Source organism: Silurus aristotelis (assembly GCF_946808225.1).
Source record: "Silurus aristotelis genome assembly, chromosome: 28".
Taxonomy (NCBI): Eukaryota; Metazoa; Chordata; class Actinopteri; order Siluriformes; family Siluridae; genus Silurus; species Silurus aristotelis.
The window spans coordinates 12,504,456-12,522,379 of NC_139601.1; the positions used below are offsets into that span (position 1 = coordinate 12,504,456).

Sequence of the window (17,924 nt, forward strand, 5' to 3'; positions counted from 1 at the left end):
GATACAGTTAAGTGTGCTAGATGTATTCCAGTGTGTTCTTATGGTCCCTATCATATACCATATAACACACCACAAATAAAATTCAACAAATTTCCAATAGAGATTCCAGTTCCAGTTTTAACTTTCATCCGAATAATAAATGTTCTTGTGTTTTCTAAACAGGCCTGTGAGACTGTAGTACTGGAACAGAAACAGCTACACTCCAGTACATCAGAGGGCGCTGTTGCACTTAAATATTTTAGACCCTAAACTACAAGAGAAGAGGAAAATTATCTGTTATCTTTCCCGGATCACAACAGACATGGCCGGTGACTGAATGTTTTCTGTGCCAGTCCCATGAAGCAGTTATGCATTAGACGTGCATCGTGGTGCATGTTTTTCAATAATGGTGTAGACCGGTTTTTCTAACCTTGTGAGGAAATGGACTGCGCGGCGTTTACAGAGCAAAACGCTGAAAGACGTGTTTATATCGTTGGATCGGAGCTTGTGGAGAACTACACAGTGAGTTTATTTAATCGTAAGACATAAATCATCATTGTTTGAATGTAGTTTTGCATTTAGACTCCTCTTTATTCTGATAACACATTGTGAGACTCCATTATCCTGCTGATCTTCTGACTTGGTGGTCGAATTCTAAATTGCGCTCTATTTTATATCAAGTGCACTAGATAGTGTACAGAATCGAGCATTTCGCTTTTACTTTGTAGTGCAGTTAGTGGGCGAGGGAGGACCTGTTTGGGATTGAGCCCGTGATTACGTCAAAGTCATCTGTCATGTATAAGCTACAGATAGAGAATGGCGCAGGGCAGTGGCAGTTTTGTCAATAAGACTGATGTGCTTTTGCCAACTAAGTTACAAAACCCTTCAACTAACAACACAAATATATGAAATAATATTACAATTCTGTTTGCTCTCATTGCTAGGGGTGTAATAAAGCATTCGTTGTCTTGTGTAATTAAAGGGAACACAAGACACTATGATAAAGGACTTTCTGTCTCTGCTCTGGTTTATTCTATGTACCTAATTCATATTTATTTAGCTAATATCAGGCTAGTCACACATACTTTCCTTTACTTTCAGATAACTCTTGTTGTTTTATTGTTTTCTTTAGCTTGTAACCCAATAATGTGAAAGAAATCTACAGATTTATACAAAAGGTTTGACAGAAAGCATTATCCCAGTACAAAAATCTATAAACAACATTCGTTTCATTATATCATATATGTTTTCCCTCTTATTGCACATAATAAAAAAAGTGTGACTCTATCGAAACATTTGTGAAGAAGGTTATATTTAAAAAAGAGTTTTTAGAAAAAAAAACTCATGGTTTTTACAAGCCCCAGCAACTCTATGCACAAAAAACATTTTATTTTCATTTCTTCATTGCATTGCATTGAGCACCTTTTCCTTCGAAAATGTTTTAAACTAACACCTTTCAATTTTACGCATTTGCATCAAGGTAAGAAGTTTTGTTTATTCGTAAGCTCAACAGTCTGTATTTCTATTGTCGCAGACTAGTTCCTAGAATGCGGAACAATCCACTGCATGCTGATGCAACTGTTCTTACAACACGATGCTCCCGCCACCGGGCTTCACTTTGGGGATGGTACTGTTATATTGAAAATAAAGCACGGTGTTTTGAAATCGCTAACATGATTTCTTCCTGTTGTACCCTGTTTAGGTTTACATAATCGAGGTGAAGGTTGGGGAGCACCGGTGGACCGTAAAGCATCGCTACAGTGACTTCCATGAATTGCATGAAAAAGTATGTTTTAATTGTAACAATTTAACAATGTAAACATCCAAGATAAAATTCTGAAAATCTTTTGCATTGTTTTTTATTTGCATTATTGCCAAAAAGTCGCTATTTGCTGATCATTAGGGTTCAAATTGGATATTTGGCATGATTTAGAGTAATTATTTTTGAAATCGAGAGTTTATTGTGAACTCATTTCATTTAGACTCCAAAACACATGAAGGAAATCAGCAATGGAAACATTGTAAGTCTTTTTTAATGATTGCTCAATGTGGCTCAAAGGCTTTATTCATTTGTTTTATGATTTTCTTTTCAGCTCATTGCCGAGAAGAAGTTTGACAAACATCTGTTGCCTCCTAAGAAGATAATTGGTAAAAATTCCAAAACCCTTGTGGAAAAGAGGCAGAAGGAGCTGGAGGTGTATTTGCAAACTTTGCTCAGCCGATTTCCTGTGGCTGTACCTAAAGTTTTATCCATCTTTCTACACTTCCAGTTCTTTGTAAGTATTTCCACATAGTGTTTTATTTGGTGAAAGTAGCAGCTGTTTATATAAAAAAAATTACCCATAAGCCAGCAATTTTATAGTTGGTAACCAATGATGGAAATATAATGAATGGACTTTCGGAATGGGTTCTCATTTGAGTCATTTCAAGGAGCCATTGGGTTCCTCTAAACGTTCCTCTTTATACTAATCATGTCGTTTTTCTTTGCTCATTAGGGATAAACTTCTAGGGATGGGATACTTATTCTGATAAAATATATATTTGTATTGTATTTAAGTCTGTGTAGCTGCTTTGGGACAGTGTCCATTGTTAAAAGCGCTCTACAAATAAAACTGAATTGAACTTATTTGTAGACTGAAGGTTAATACTATCTTAAGAATAGTTAATGTCCACTAGACAAGTTAGTGCCTGTTATAAATTATGTTACATAATATATAGATAAACAGTTCTGCTTTCACATTCCTTTCTGTAAGTTAATATGACCAAAAAAAAAGCAAACATAAAATGCACCTAGAAACCTTTAAAGTCCTCTGAGATTTATCTTAGCTCTGCTTAAAACTATCTTGATTTTTATTTAGGACTGAGAGTAGTAGTATTGATTATGATCCCACAGTTATATTGCTGAGTAAACAATTATGAAGAAAGAACAAAACCATTCTTTAATGTGATCTAGAATTTTTTTGGCATAGAAATTAACTGTATGTTCAGTGTGAGTGTATTTTACCGTTGGTGACACTGTTGATTTGAATAGCACATTTAATACTTTTGACCTGTGGACACATTAACAGATGCAGAATTCCACACTACTCAGCCTTTTTAACATGGGCCAAACGCCATACCTTCACTAACCACATCTGAGGCAGAAGTGGATGGATTAAAGAGATATCCACACTGTGGAATCACTTTTTTTCTAACAATATCAGTGTTACATATACAGGACTGCCATCTTTTAATTTTTTTGTTGTCTAGTCTTTTTCCCATTCCTCCTATATTTCAAAGTCACTTCTGGAAAAAAAAAAATTCTTTCTTGTTCTTTTTTAATACCAAGTTGAATTTTGTAAACCCTTGTGTAATATTTGATGGGTAGGTATGGCCCTAAGAAGAGGAATGTGGAAGGGCAGATGCTGGTGGATTTTGCTAAAAGGATGAAAATGGCAGTGATAAACCTAAATTTTAGAGAGAAGAAGGATCATAGTGTGACATATAAGAGTGGAGGAAGGTGCACACAGGTGGACTATGTTCTATGAAGGAGATTGGAGACTGTAAGGTGTTGGCAGGGGACAGTGTAGCTAGACAGCATCGGATGGTGGTCTGTAGGATGGTTTTGGAGGTGAAGAAAAAGAGGAGGAGAGTGAGGACTGAAAGAAGAATAAGATGGTGGAAACTGAAGGAGGAAGATTGTAGTGTGAGATTCAGAGAAGAGGTCAGACAGGGGCTTGGTGGTGGTGGTGAAAAGGTGCTTTATGATTGAACAACTATTTCAGGAGTGATAATGGAGATGTTTAGGAGAGATGGCAGTGGAGTTTTTAACCAGTTTGTTCAACAAGATTTTGGAAAATATGAGGATGCCTGAGGAATGGAGAAGGAGTGTGCTGGTACCAGTTTTTGAGAATAAGGGAGATGTGCAGACCTGCAGTAACTACAGTGGAATTAAGTGGATCAGTCACACCATAAAGTTATGGGAAAGAGTAGTGGAAGCCAGGCTGAGAGAAGAGGTGACCATCTGTAAGCAGCAGTATGGTTTCATCCTGAGGAAGAGCACCACAGACGCATTATTTGCTTTGAGAATGTTGAGAGAGAAGTATAGAGAAGGTCAAAAGGAGTTGCATTGTGTGTTTGTGGATTTAGAGGAAGTGTACGGCAGGGTGCCGAGAGAGGAGTTGTGGTATTGTATGAGGAAGTCAGTTGTGGCTGAGAAGTATGTGAGGGTGGTGAAGGACATGTATGAGGACAGTGTGACAGCAGTGAAGTGTGCAGTAGGAACGACGGACTGGTTCAAGGTGGAGGTTGGATTGCATCAAGGATCGGCTCTAAGCCCTTTCCTGTTTGCAGTGGTGATGGACAGATTGATGGACGAGGTCAGACAGGAGTCTCCGGACTATGATGTTTGCGGATGATATTGTGATTTGTGGTGAGAGTAGGGAGCAGGTTGAGAAGAGCCTGGAGAGGTGGAGGTACACGCTGGAGAGAAGCGGAATGAAAGTCAGTAGGAGTAAGACAGAGTACATGTGTGTGAATGAGAGTGAGGGCAGTGGAGGGGTGCGGTTGCAGGGAGAAGAGGTGGAGAAGGTGGAGGAGTTCAGGTACCTGGGGTCAACGGTGCAAAGAAATGGAGAGTGTGTTAGAGAAGTGAAGAAAAGAGTGCAGGCAGGGTGGAGTGGGTGGAGAAGAGTGATAGCAGGAGTGATTTGTGATAGAAGGGTATCTGCAAGAGTAAAAGGGAAAGTTTATAGGACTGTGGTGAGACCTGTGATGTTGTATGGTTTAGAGACAGTGGCATTAAATGAAAGACAGGAGGTGGAGCTGGAGGTAGCAGAGCTGCAGATGTTGAGTTTTAGACAGTATTACAAACGAGTTTATTAGAGGGACAGCGTATGTAGGACGTTTTGGAGGTAAGGGAGGCGAGATTGAGAAGGTTTGGACATGTGCAGAGGAGGGACATGGTGTATATCGGTAGGAGAATGCTGAGGATGGAGATGCAAGGAAGGAGGAAAAGAGGAAGACCAGGGAGCAGGTTTACGGATGTGGTGAGGTAAAAGAGGCAGGTAGTAGGTTTGAAAAAGGCAGATGTAGTATGGAGACTGATGATTTGCTGTGGCGACCCCTAATGGAAGCAGCTGAAAGAAGAAGGGAAATATTAAACGTTATTGGATTGAGTTGTGTGAAATTGTCCTTTCACATGGTTGAATCATGTGGTAACCTGTGCTATGAAATCGAAATAGGAATTGGGATTGGGACCGCCCGGTAACACGATTTGGTCGTAAGTAGAGTAGGCTATATGTACAGTACTGTGAAATTATGCCGGAAGCTGGTACGCACTGTCGTACGGCCTGGCTAGTGATTGTGGTCGTAAAGTCGAATGGTCGTAAGTTCGGCGACCACCTGTATTTCCAGCTGCTACTGACTGATTTTATTTCTGCCTGGGTTGGCCATGTCAGTGTTTTTATTCCTGAGAAATTCAAGGTCTAAATGATTTTTTTTGACAAGCTCTTGCAGTGGTTTCATCATTTTAGTTCTGTCTTTCCACTGTGTAAATCACACTTATGATTTTGCCCCATTGTGCATTTATTGGGCTAGCGTGTGCTCTTTTGAATTGTGAAATAAGAAGTGTACCAGTCTACCAGCTGATTGACATCTTTTTCTTCATAAAACTGGTTGTTAATTTACTTCATTTGACTCTGTATTCATAAATGAACAATGTATGTACATATATATATATATACATCTACCCAAAGCTCTATTTTAATAGCAAAATTGATACCGCAAATAACCAACATTGGTATATGATGCAAATCTGTTGTTGCCAATACCAAAGATTTACTTAAAAATACTTAAAAATATTTAGGCCATGAAGTATTTAGGATTTTGCTGTGCTGTGGTTAAATTTTTTTCATTTGAATTATCTTCAGTGACCTAAATCTGTGAGGATCCCCTAATGGAAAAAAAACTGGAAACTGACTAGGCCAATCCAAAGCCTTCTTGATTCAATCTGGTGTGTTTGGGCTCATTGTCTCGTTAAACTTTGCATCTTCTTAACCAGAAATATGTTCTTGGTTTAAATTGTCCTCAAATATGTCCTGGTACATTATCATATTCATGATACCCCTGATAATATGTAATGCCCCAGTACTGATTGCAGAGGAGCAGCACGGTATCAATATACTTTCACCTTTGTACTGTGTACATACTGTGTAGATAATGTTCTTGAGATCCTACCCTTTTTTCTCTAAACACGATCAGCTGAATCATTGACAAGGTTTTATTTTTGTTTTACTGTTTCTTTTGATTAGATTAGATCAGGGATCACCAACCTTTTTGAAACTGAGAGCTACTTCTTGCGTACCATTAATGTGAACGGCTACCCGATACACACAGTTTTCAGTTTAATCTGAAATAACAAATTTACCTTTCATTATATCTTATTAATAATAATTAATGATATCCATCTATGTGAAGACACTGATCATGTTAATGATTTCTCATAATAAGTATCAACAATGATTTAACAAAGTAGGAAACAGCTATTTTCTTTTAGAAAAGACCCGCGGGCTACTCATGTGGTTCTTGTGGGCTACCCAGTGCACCACGTTGGTGACCCCTGGAATAGATCATTTTCAGTTCAGTATATAATAGTATATTCCAATATGATCCATTATCATTCTGATATGTCTAAATGGGTTTAGACATAGAGCTCTGTTGCTTTTACTTCCTGTGTAGCGTTTGTTCGTGCTGCTTTCAGGTCGCCCTGCAACTCTTTTCTGCTGGTTTCTTATTTATCTCTTGGTTAAGTGAGCTTTCTACCTGTGTCTTCATCAAATTCTATTTCTAATAACAGGAAGGTTTATATGCATTTCTGTCAATGTTAAACTTGAGTGTTGTTTAATACTGTTGTCCCTATGACCTCTAGGAAAATCTTCCACCTTTACTATTACTATTTGTTTGCTTGAAATCTCCCAATGGCAGCGTCTTTAGTAATAACTCCAGGTGTCCAAAAATGTTTTTTTTTTGGGCAGTGTTTGATTTAAAACTTTATTAAAGAACATGTATGGAATTTTGTAGTAAACAAAAAAAAAGTGTTAAACAATCCATAATGTTTTATTTTTTAGATTGTCCAAAGTAGCTACATTTAACTTTGACCAATTTGCAAATAAAAATTTTTTTTAATCAATTTCACTAGGGCTGCAACTATCGATGATTTTAATCATTATTATTAATAATCGAATAATCTGACAATTATCTTTTTCTTCGATTAATCGGATTTGAAAAAGCTTTAGAAATCTTTTTTTTTTTTGGTTGATGTTTTGCTTATTATAACTATACTAGCTGAAAGTACCCGTGCTTCCCTACAGAAGGCAGAACACTAAGCAATATGGCAATAAGCAGTAAGCACTGAGCAGGACTGGATGATAAGAGATCAGAACGTAACGTCAACAAATAACGTACTACCCCTTTGTAGTACCGATACAGGGCAAACTACTTTGAAAATAATTTTTATCGTGCATCTAACATCTAATAAGAAACAATGTACTAAGTTTCATTAGGATCTGTAATGTTATTTCGAAGAATGTACAATGCGTGACAAAACGCGTTTTTCGCGAGTTAACCGCGAGCCAGGGCGAATTTTTCAAAACCCTTTCTTAGTGAGCACCTAAGACCCAAGAGGAAGGTATGTTCCAAATTTCATTGCAATCCGTTCAGTGGTTTTTGAGATTTAGTGATGAGTGAGTGAGTCAGTCAGTGGTATTTGAGCTTTATATATATATATATATATATATATTAGATAGATAAAACCCTACTTCAGGGTGTTTATATAGAAAAGTGTTCCCAAAAACAAAAAATGCAAAAGCCGCATATTGAGTTTAACTATCTTTAATTTAGACATTTAAAAGTTTATCGTGGAACATTCTTTAGTAGACAAATGCTATGAAAAGAGAATGGAACAGAGAAGCACAGCAAGCTAACAGGCTTGATAAAAAAAAAAAAAAAAAAAAGAACAAATATGCATTAATGTACAAATTTATAAGCGTTTGCTAAAAACCACAACTGTGACAAAAATAAAAAAAAATGTTTAAAACTACTGTTATTTGCTGCATTTAAATTCAATGTTTGTTCCCACCATTTTATTTGAATCCATCACTATGTTGCAAGTGACGTGATTGTGCAACTTGATGCTCACGAGTCATGACAAAACAGATCCAGAGATGAGGATTATAAAATTTTTAAATACTGTGCTGAAGTTTCGCCTTCAAACCGGTGTGTTTATATTAAAAAAAAAAAATAAATGTATTTGTATTTTTCCCCCCAAGTGTTTGTGCATCACTGTGGTACTTCCATGCAACACAAACTCAACTTTGCATAACTTGCAGGTTACAGTGTTCTTTGTTGCGTTTAATATAAAATGCTCTCATGCCTTTTATGACTTAGGTCGCACACTTTTCCTGCTGCCAGTTGACCCTGTACACATTTTCTCAAGTAGCTGTGTTATATGATATATACACTAACCCTTAACTTGAGCGCACGCAACTAATTGATAACGGCATTTGTTGACGATTGATTTCATTGATTAGTTAGTGCAGAGCTAAAATTCACGAGGTAGTCATCTCAAAATGGTTCTCCAACAGTTTTGAAGGAGTTCCCAGAAGTGTTGCATACTTGTTGGCTGCTTTTATTCCTTCACTCTTAAACTATCTCACTTGGATTTAGTTTGGGTAATTGTGTGAATACAATCTTTTTAGTTAATCTTTAAAGTGCAATAAACACAGTGTGTAAATTGCTCTAGAAGTATAATTCAGAAGTTTAACAAAAACAAAAGTGTTCAAATACCCCTCAGTATGTGGGTTTTTTTTTTTAGTTTGATAAAATTTATATGTTTTGTAATTCTAAATATAATATTAAAGAAAGAAGTTTGTATGATGTTTAGAGGGAAATAATAATTCAATTCAGCCTGACTCTGACCTCAGCTTCACTCAAGGCATTTAGAAAGAGAATCCAGCTCTGTTGTTCTCCCTGTTCCATGTAAATGGTGTCTCTTGTTCCATTTAACATAACTTGCTCCATTTTAATATACAAAGCGCTGTGAAACAAATCAGCATTCCTCTGTGGTTGATTGTGTATTTAATTACAAAACTACACAATGTGATAAATTAAGGAGTGAAAAGAATGAATAAAATTTATTAAAAAGAGAAAAAAAATTGTATTGAGATTACCAACCAAAACAGTTTTTTTCTCTGAAACTTATCTCTGCTTGTAATCAGCGACTTTTGTGAAAGAAGCATGGGACCCAGATTCTAAAAAGTTGTAACTCATTGGCTAAGATGTTGGACATGTTATCAGGTCCCAGCACCACCTAGCTGCCATTCCTGTGCCCTTGAGAATGCCGGTTGCAATTGTTAAATTGTATAAATGTGAAAACTGCAGGTTTCTCTGAGTAAGCTGTAAGTGTAACTGAAAATTTTAAATTAGTGCATTTAATCTTATTATTATTATTATTAAATTATATATATATATATATATATATATATATATATATATATATATATATATATATATATATATATATATATATATATAATTTTTTTTGTTTTTTATATTACAAATAACCAGGAAGGTATGTAGAACATGATGAACAACAGATTAGGTCATATCTTTTATCAAAGTTTTTTTTATGTCTCTAACAAAACCTGTTTGGAAACAGAAGATTTATGGTTTGGGTGGTTTGGTTTGGATACTGTTAATATTTTTTTAGACCACTGTAGTTCCTGGGGAACTTCATTAACCTTAGACAGGCCTTCATTAAAATATCAACCCTACTTATCCACCCTACTAACCCTGACCCTAACTCTAACCCCTAAACCTAAAAAATTTTACATTTACATTTTACTTTAAACCAAAATTCAACTTATGTAACATGTTTACACTGAAACATTTGTGGGGACATTAACAGTATTATAAATATTGATTGGCAAGTTGTAATTGTAGAGGATCTGAATGCTGTAATAAGTGAACTTGTAGTGATTGGAACGAGTTTACGATGTAGATGGAAGGAGCTTCCATGTTCTCTAAATGAGAAGCATTTTACAGTTCTATCGTGTGCATCTGTTTTATAATGCTTTTATTCATTCGCAACGCTGTTTAGCTGGAAACTGTGGCATTGCTTCAAAATTACTACCTGATGCCAACCAAAGATCTGTTTACATTGTTATTTTTATGATTTATTTTTTCCAGTTTTAGAGATTGATTCTAGTGCGTGTAAAAACCCTTACAGTGATGGCATGAGTTGGTCATTATAGATGAATTTATGAATGCATAATGAGTATACGTAATCTTTTTCTTTCTGTAAGGCTGCTCTGTGAAAATGTACATTGTAAAAAAAAATTACATTTGAATTGAACAAAATCTTTCACTCCTGAAAAAATCAAATAATATAATATTTCATTAAAGGAACAAAATAAGCCAAGCACTTCCAATATATACCATGGCTTTTACATAAGTGTTCTTTAATTAACTAGTAAGTAATTGCTTTACTTGTTTTTAGGAAATCAATGGCATCACTGCAACCCTGGCAGAAGAACTGTTCCACAGAGGTATGACTTTATACTTGTATATCTTGCTATCAACTGTAAGATGCTTTCTGGAAGTTCAAAAAGGCTGTGCATTCATCACATAACTGTGACTTTTTTTTTTTTTTCTTTCTTACTGCCACACTTCCATCATTGTATATTGCACAAAATATGGAAAGGTCTCAGATCCCTCTGGAGTGAGACTTGTATTTTTTTTTTCTCACACCACCGTGCTGACAATCAGTTCTGATTAAACCCACATCCAAAAACTTTACCTCAATGCTCAGAAAGGAGAAAGCTTTGATTGCAATCATATTAATCAGACGTAATTGTCTGGTGACCTGAGATATTTTGCACTATATATAGTCTAGAAACCACTACTAAAATTATAAATATATCTCAAACAAGTACTTGAAAATCTGTCTAGTTCCATAAGTGAGATCACAGAAAATTGCATCATTGACATTTTGACAGCTGGTATCTGATTACACACTGAATTTATTTTTTGTGTCTGTGTCAGAATGTAAATGTGCAACAACTAAGATCAAAACCTGACACTGTGTGAGGAAATCTCCCAAATGTTTGTGGACACCTGACCAAATATTCTTATGTGATTTTTTTTTTTTTAGCATCTTGTTCCACATTTAATCCCCATTTTCTTTTATAATAACCTCCAGTGTTTTGGTAACATGTTCCACTAGATTACTGATGTAGGATGAGGAGGCCTGGGGTGTAGTCAGTGTTCCAATTCATCCCAAATGTGATTAATAGAGTTGGGGTCAGAACTCTGTAGCAGGTCATCTTCCACTCCTACCCATTTAAACCATATGGTCATGGGGCTTGCTTTGTGCACAGGGGTACTGTTATGGTGGAACAGGTTGGGTCCTAGTTCAGGTGAATAAAGTGAATTGTCTATATGTAGTCAAGTCAAGCTTTTATTGTCATTTCAACCATATATAGCTGAGGCAGTACACAGTGAAACGAAACGACGTTCCTCCAGAACTCTGGTGCTACGTAAAACAACATAAAGCTACCTGACAGAAAACACAGAGCTAAGCACAAAGTGCATCGTGTGCAACCTAGTGCAAACAGTGCAAAGACAACACAAGACAGTGCAAAGACAACACAAGACAGTGTAGGACAAATACACAAAACACAAAATAGCACCGCCAGTAAACCTGCTGTATATTACACAGTGCGGTGTGTAAAAGAGAACGGAGTACAGGTGTGAACATCGTAATTAAACAAAATGGTTTGTGCAAAAAAACAATAGCAGCAGTCGAAAGATGTGCAAAAACAGCATGTAAACAGTTTGTAGTAATGAGGTGATATGGGTATGGATGTGTGAAGTGACTTTATCCATTATATTTACTGTCTAGAAGTATTTTATATATATATCACTTGCACAGAAAGACTTACTAAGATGCATGTACAGTGAATTTTAATAACCAATGATAACGATAACAGCTATCTGTGACATGATTTATGAAAAGAATGTGTAGAAAGTGCTGTTTCCTGTGTCTGTGCTCCATATTTCATTTCTATTTTTATAGCAAAAATTTATTCTATTTTATTCCTCTATCCTATTTTTTAACATTCCCATTTCCTTATTTCTTTTTGTCATGTACCAGCCATAAACAGTGCTATATTTTCCTCTTTCTACAGGTGAGCAGTTGTTAGCTGCTGGCGAGGTTTTCCTCTTGAGACCCCTGCAGCTCTACGCCATCACCCAGCAACTAAAGCTCGCCAAACCCACCTGTGCCAATGGAGATGCCAAGGCAGATCTTGGGCACATACTGGACTTTGCTTGCAGACTCAAATATCTCAAGGTGCACAAAGACTTGCTTTGCCAGTTTGTGCTTTTTTTTCTTTTTTTTTTATTCCATGCAATATTCATCTCTATTATTATAAATTTTTCACATTAATTATAAACAGTTTAAATCCTGCATAAGGCTTCTTTTTGGCGTCTATTGGTAAAAGTAATATATATTGTTGTCTGCTTAAGTCGAAAGCCGTTCTCCATTATTTGCTTCTAATTGTGACTTATCACACTGGAAACCCACTTCCACTTCGATTTTGCATCGGCTTTGTCTGTCAGGGAAAGACAGACTTTAGATAGAAATGTGATGGATCGCCACATTAATGGACTGACGTTAACATTATCTATTGTTTTTTTTTTTAATGCACAGATCCCTGGGACAATAGGAGTTGTGGGCACCAGTAATATTGCAGAGCACTGTCTACCGTTTGACCTTTCTATGTTTAAATCAGTGCTCCAGATTGAGGTAAGAAACATATACTTGGACATACCGTAATTTCCGGACTATTAAGCGCACCCATATATAAGCCGCACCCACTGAATTTGACAAAGATTTTTATTTGAACATAAATAAGCCGCACCTGTCTATAAACCGCATGTCTACATTGAAACTAATGAACTTTACACAGGCTTTAATGAAAGACAGTGTCTGTTACACGGCTTGTATCTAAACAGTAGCCTACCAAGAAAGTCATTTTTTCAGTTTATCTTTTGGCATCGTCGTGCGTTTAAAAATCACCATCGGTGAAGCTTTTCTTCCGATGCCGTGCAGCTCAGAACACAGGTGAAGTGCGTTTTTTTTCATGCCCGGTTGTTTTCAGCGTGACGAATGATTCGCATTTCCTGTAGACAGTCCGAGTGAGCGGCAGGTCAAACGTCAGAGGAACATCATCCATATTTATGATGTGGTGCGGCCCGATTCAGTGGGAGCGCATCTGATTTAATATAAAGAGTTTCATTGGTTCACCTGAACCCGTTCAGCAATTTCATTGGTCTAATGTTATGGGGTTCAGTTTTTTGGCATGAAGCTTGTGAAACCGGGAAAAACCCAGGAAAAATCCACAAATTAGCCGCTTTATTGTTTAAGACGCGTGTTGTTTTACCAATCTTCATTCTACTTTAAACCAGGTCTTCTGCATTTATACTTTTGGATTATTTATTATTTCCACAGAAACTCTAAAGTAGGGATTTAACTATTAGTAGTTTGTTTGTAAAATGGTTTGTTAAAAAATCTGCCAGCTCAAAAGATACATAATATGATTATTGCAAGATATATAACGTCTATGCTTGATGCATAGTCATAAGTTCAATCCTAACATTATGCTTCTAAACATCTTTAACTATGAACTTTTTTTCCCCCAGATAAATGACTGCAGTTCAACACAGATAAGTGGACTTCCTGCATTAAAGCCCACTCTGGCTACACTCAGTATTCATCGTTCAGCTGCGTCCATGAAGGTTTTTTATTTATTATTTATTTTTATTTTAAATCTGTCCTGAGTAAAACTCCTAAACCAATTTAACACTCCAGTTGCTGTATTGATCCTGAAATGGGTTCGGGTGAATTTTTCTTTCCCAAAGGAGATTTTAGTTCCTGAAGCTGCTGAGTTTGCCCAGTGGGAACCTGAAGGCGTGGACATCGATTGTGCACTGACAGCAATCATTCCAATGTGGAAGATATTGACCACACTGGACATGAGCCACAATAAGATCTGCTGCATCGACGAGTCTGTGGTAAGCTGTAAATTCTGTATATGCTAAGAGTTTGTTTCTCTTATTTTAAAATCATATGATCGTAACTGATTAATTGCTGATCTTTTTTTGTGTAATTGTTGGCCGATTTAAAAAATTGGTCAAATACACACAATACAGCAAAAAGTGTAATTTTAATCGTGTCGTTTTGGCCCATTGATGTCTCTTTTGCTAAGATTCACATTGACAAAGGATTCCTTTAGGACTGATGATCGCATGCATTACTGTCACAGACGAGCACATATGCCACGCCTCCTTTGCTCATAATGACACATACACCATGCATCCTTACCGAGTGCATATGCCACACCTTCTTTACTGTAACTAGCAGACACATGCAGGCCACACTTTTTCTACCTGTGATGATGGGCTCATCTTTTCAAAATCTTGGCTTTATTGTTTTAGAAATTGATTCCTGCAGTTGAATTCCTTGACCTTGGACACAATTTCTTGTCAATGGTAGAAAATCTACAGGTAAGCTCATAAAGGACAATTGTAATGTTGATTTTATTCACATCATTAATATTGAATTACTTTTGTCAAAGTCTTACTGGTGTTTTTCACATTTATATTTGCAGTATTTATACAATCTCGTGCACTTGGACCTGTCCTTTAACAAGCTTACAGTCCTCGAGGGTGTTCACACTAAGCTGGGAAATATCAAGACCCTGAATTTGGCAGGGAATCAACTTGAAACCCTTTCTGGTCTCAGTAAACTTTACTCTCTTGTGAACCTGGATTTGAGCACTAACAAATTAGCGCAGGTATTGGGAAGTTTATAATTTGCCACAGATGGCTGAAATATGTTTAATATTATTTACATGTTAAAATCTTTATATTCTGCAGTTGGATGAAATTAAACACATTGGGATGTTGCCCTGTTTGGAAAAACTTGCCCTCGCAAACAACCCCATGTGTATCATTCCTGACTACAGGACTAAAGTTCTGGCGCAGTTCTGTGACAGAGCATCAGAGGTACAGCTTACTTATTACGGCTTTATTTAATAGAAATCCATATTGTTTTTTCATATTTCCATTATTTTAATATGATGATATGAATGATAAATGACTATATATAAGGAAATTATGATAAGATGATAAAAAAAAACCCCATAAAATTTACAAAAGGACACAAACAATACCAACAAAACAATGCACAGCGTAACTGCAACATAACCGAACAGAAATAATTTTTTCAACCTGTAATTTGTCTACAATCTGTAGTATAGTAATTTAAATAATATTTTCTAATAATTTAAAGGAGCATTATACTGATGAAGTAGATGAACATTTGTGTGATACTAAAGGTTTGCTTAGACGGCACAGTAACCACTGCAAAAGAGTTGGACACTGTCGAGGTGCTGAAAGCCATTCAGAAAGCCAAAGAAACCAAAGACAGAATGGCAAACAGTGAAAAAAAGGTAAGGTCTATAGTATTATTTGTTGCTTTAACAGGAAAAATCACTTTACAATCACTCAAATCACAAAATCACAAAAAAGGTCTTTCAGTGAATAAGCTTAGTACCGTAATTTCCGGACTATTAAACGCACCCAAATATAAGCCGCACCCACTGAATTTTACAAAGATTTTTTATTTTGAACATAAATAAGCCGCACCTGTCTATAAGCCAACTATTTCTCGCGAGAGTTTTTCTTTTGGCATCGTCGTGCGTTTAAAAATCACCATCGGTGAATCTTTTCTCCCGATGCCGTGCAGCTCAGAACACAGGTGAAGTGTGTTTTCATGCCCGGTTGTTTTCAGCGTGACGAATGATTCGCATTTCCTGTAGACAGTCCGAGTGAGCGACAGGTCAAACGTCAGAGGAACATCATCCATATTTATGATGTGGTGCGGCCCGATTCAGTGGGAGCGCATCTGATTTAATATAAAGAGTTTCATTGGTTCACCTGAACCCGTTCGGCAATTTCATTTGTGTAATGTTATGGGGCTCAGTTTTTTGGCTTGAAGTTTGTGAAACTGGGAAAACCCCCGGAAAAATCCATAAATTAGCCGCTTCATTGTTTAAGCCGCGGGATTCAAAGAGTGGGGAAAAAGTAGCGGCTTATAGTCCGGAAAATACGGTATATACTTCCTCTTTGGAACCATTAATGACCTAAACATGACTCCAAAATGTTTTCAAACTTTGTTTTTTTTTTTATACAGCCCCATTGCTACTCTTTCTTCAATGGCTTCCTGTAGCTGCAACCATCAAACTTAAAACTCTTAAGCATGTCTACAAAGTCGACCTTAACCTAGGTCTATTTACCTTAAAGCCCTTATCACACCCCACAGTGCACTATACTTCTTATAAAAACTGCTTGACTGGTTCCTACATCTCTTAGGGCAGCGGCCCCCAACCTTTTTTGCGCCACGGACCGGATTAATGTCGGACAATATTTTCACGGACCGGCCTTTAAGATGTGGTGGATAAATAGAACAAAATAAAATGATACGACCAGCATAAAAACTGGTATTTTCTAAATATAATAATAAACGTGACTCCACTGTGTTGTTTTTTGTACATTTTGTTTGCTTTGGGGGGGGTTAATTTAGTGGTATTATGTGTTAGCGGCCGGAGCAGCCCCTTTAAGAAAGTAGCGGATGTAGGTAAGACCCTGGAGGTATGTGACCGAGGAATCATGACCTACATCAAGAGTGAGTCATTGACAGATGTGGAGGAGAGAATCTGTTCATTTTCCAAAATATAACATCGTTCAGAATCAGATAATAAATAAAACGGAAATAATGTAAGTTATGTATTCTTTTTGTGCGGCCCTGTACCAATTGACCCAGCCGGGGGGTTGGGGGACCTCTGTCTTAGGGTACAAGAAATGCATTCTTTTTCTTTTCTGACACCTAGGTGGTAGTTTTGAAATGACGACAAAACCTACCTACCTTTTATAAGAACGTGTCGTGCTTTTTCTACCATGTTTTCTCCCCAAAAGGTTGAAACCAATATTTAGTGATCTAGAGAACCAGTTTTAGGAGGTATTAATTGAGTATTAATTGAAAGACATGTCAGTGTTGTTCTGTCTACTAAATGCTGTGAATGTAATGTGTACCATAATCACATTATATTGTCCTTAATCAATCATGTTTTTGTGATTTATCTATTTATTTTTTACAGATGCTGTAGAATTAGTCACGCTTCTTAATTTGATTCTGAAAATGATTAGTTATTGACTTGTATAAAATTGATTTCATCATTAAATCTTATTAAGAATTGTATATCTGTAGAACCAGTTATAATTCTGATCAGGAGTCTGACAGGGCTGGGATTTACATACCCATCAGCAGTGTATTTAATCCACACTGCTACAAGAGAAATAATATTTAGTTTACTAATTAAAATCTAGTTCTTTTAACCACCAGCCAAAAACATCGGCTCCTACAGCTGTGAAAAGGTTTAAAGAAAGATTGTCATCTTGAATTCATGCAGTATATCCGGTAATACCGAAGACATCATTGCTTTTTTTTTTTTATATATTTCCACATTGCTGAAAAATTTCCATTTAACTTGGAAATCAAAGGCACCATTTGAGTTCAAAGTGAGACAGGAGAAGGGAGTGGGGCTTCAAGGTGGAGTCAGTTTAAATTGGGAAATTGGAAAAATATGTTTTTTGACATGTTTTTAGTGATTTATCAGTGTACTTTTGATATTATAATATAAATATATTTATTACTCATTTATAAATATGGTATAAAATGAAAATGATGGAAACAGGAGTGGATTGTGGAATATCATGTAGAGATGATATAATTATTAGTAGCACAAGGCTGATATGTAGACATGTCTATACTGTCCTATATACTG

General features: G+C 36.4%; 1 protein-coding gene across 1 annotated transcript in view; it reads left to right on the plus strand.

The window, feature by feature from the left end:
- Positions 1-175: 175 nt before the first annotated feature.
- nisch (nischarin) overlaps positions 176-17,924 on the plus strand; it is a 37,670-nt gene continuing 19,921 nt past the window's right edge. The window contains exons 1-12 of the mRNA XM_083534391.1: positions 176-501; positions 1,682-1,765; positions 2,073-2,255; positions 10,514-10,562; positions 12,204-12,367; positions 12,728-12,823; positions 13,720-13,815; positions 13,939-14,091; positions 14,515-14,583; positions 14,688-14,873; positions 14,956-15,084; positions 15,417-15,530. Of these exons, the coding sequence (XP_083390517.1) occupies positions 421-501; positions 1,682-1,765; positions 2,073-2,255; positions 10,514-10,562; positions 12,204-12,367; positions 12,728-12,823; positions 13,720-13,815; positions 13,939-14,091; positions 14,515-14,583; positions 14,688-14,873; positions 14,956-15,084; positions 15,417-15,530 (1,404 nt within the window). The 5' untranslated portion in view covers positions 176-420. The remainder of the gene's footprint in view (positions 502-1,681; positions 1,766-2,072; positions 2,256-10,513; positions 10,563-12,203; positions 12,368-12,727; positions 12,824-13,719; positions 13,816-13,938; positions 14,092-14,514; positions 14,584-14,687; positions 14,874-14,955; positions 15,085-15,416; positions 15,531-17,924) is intronic.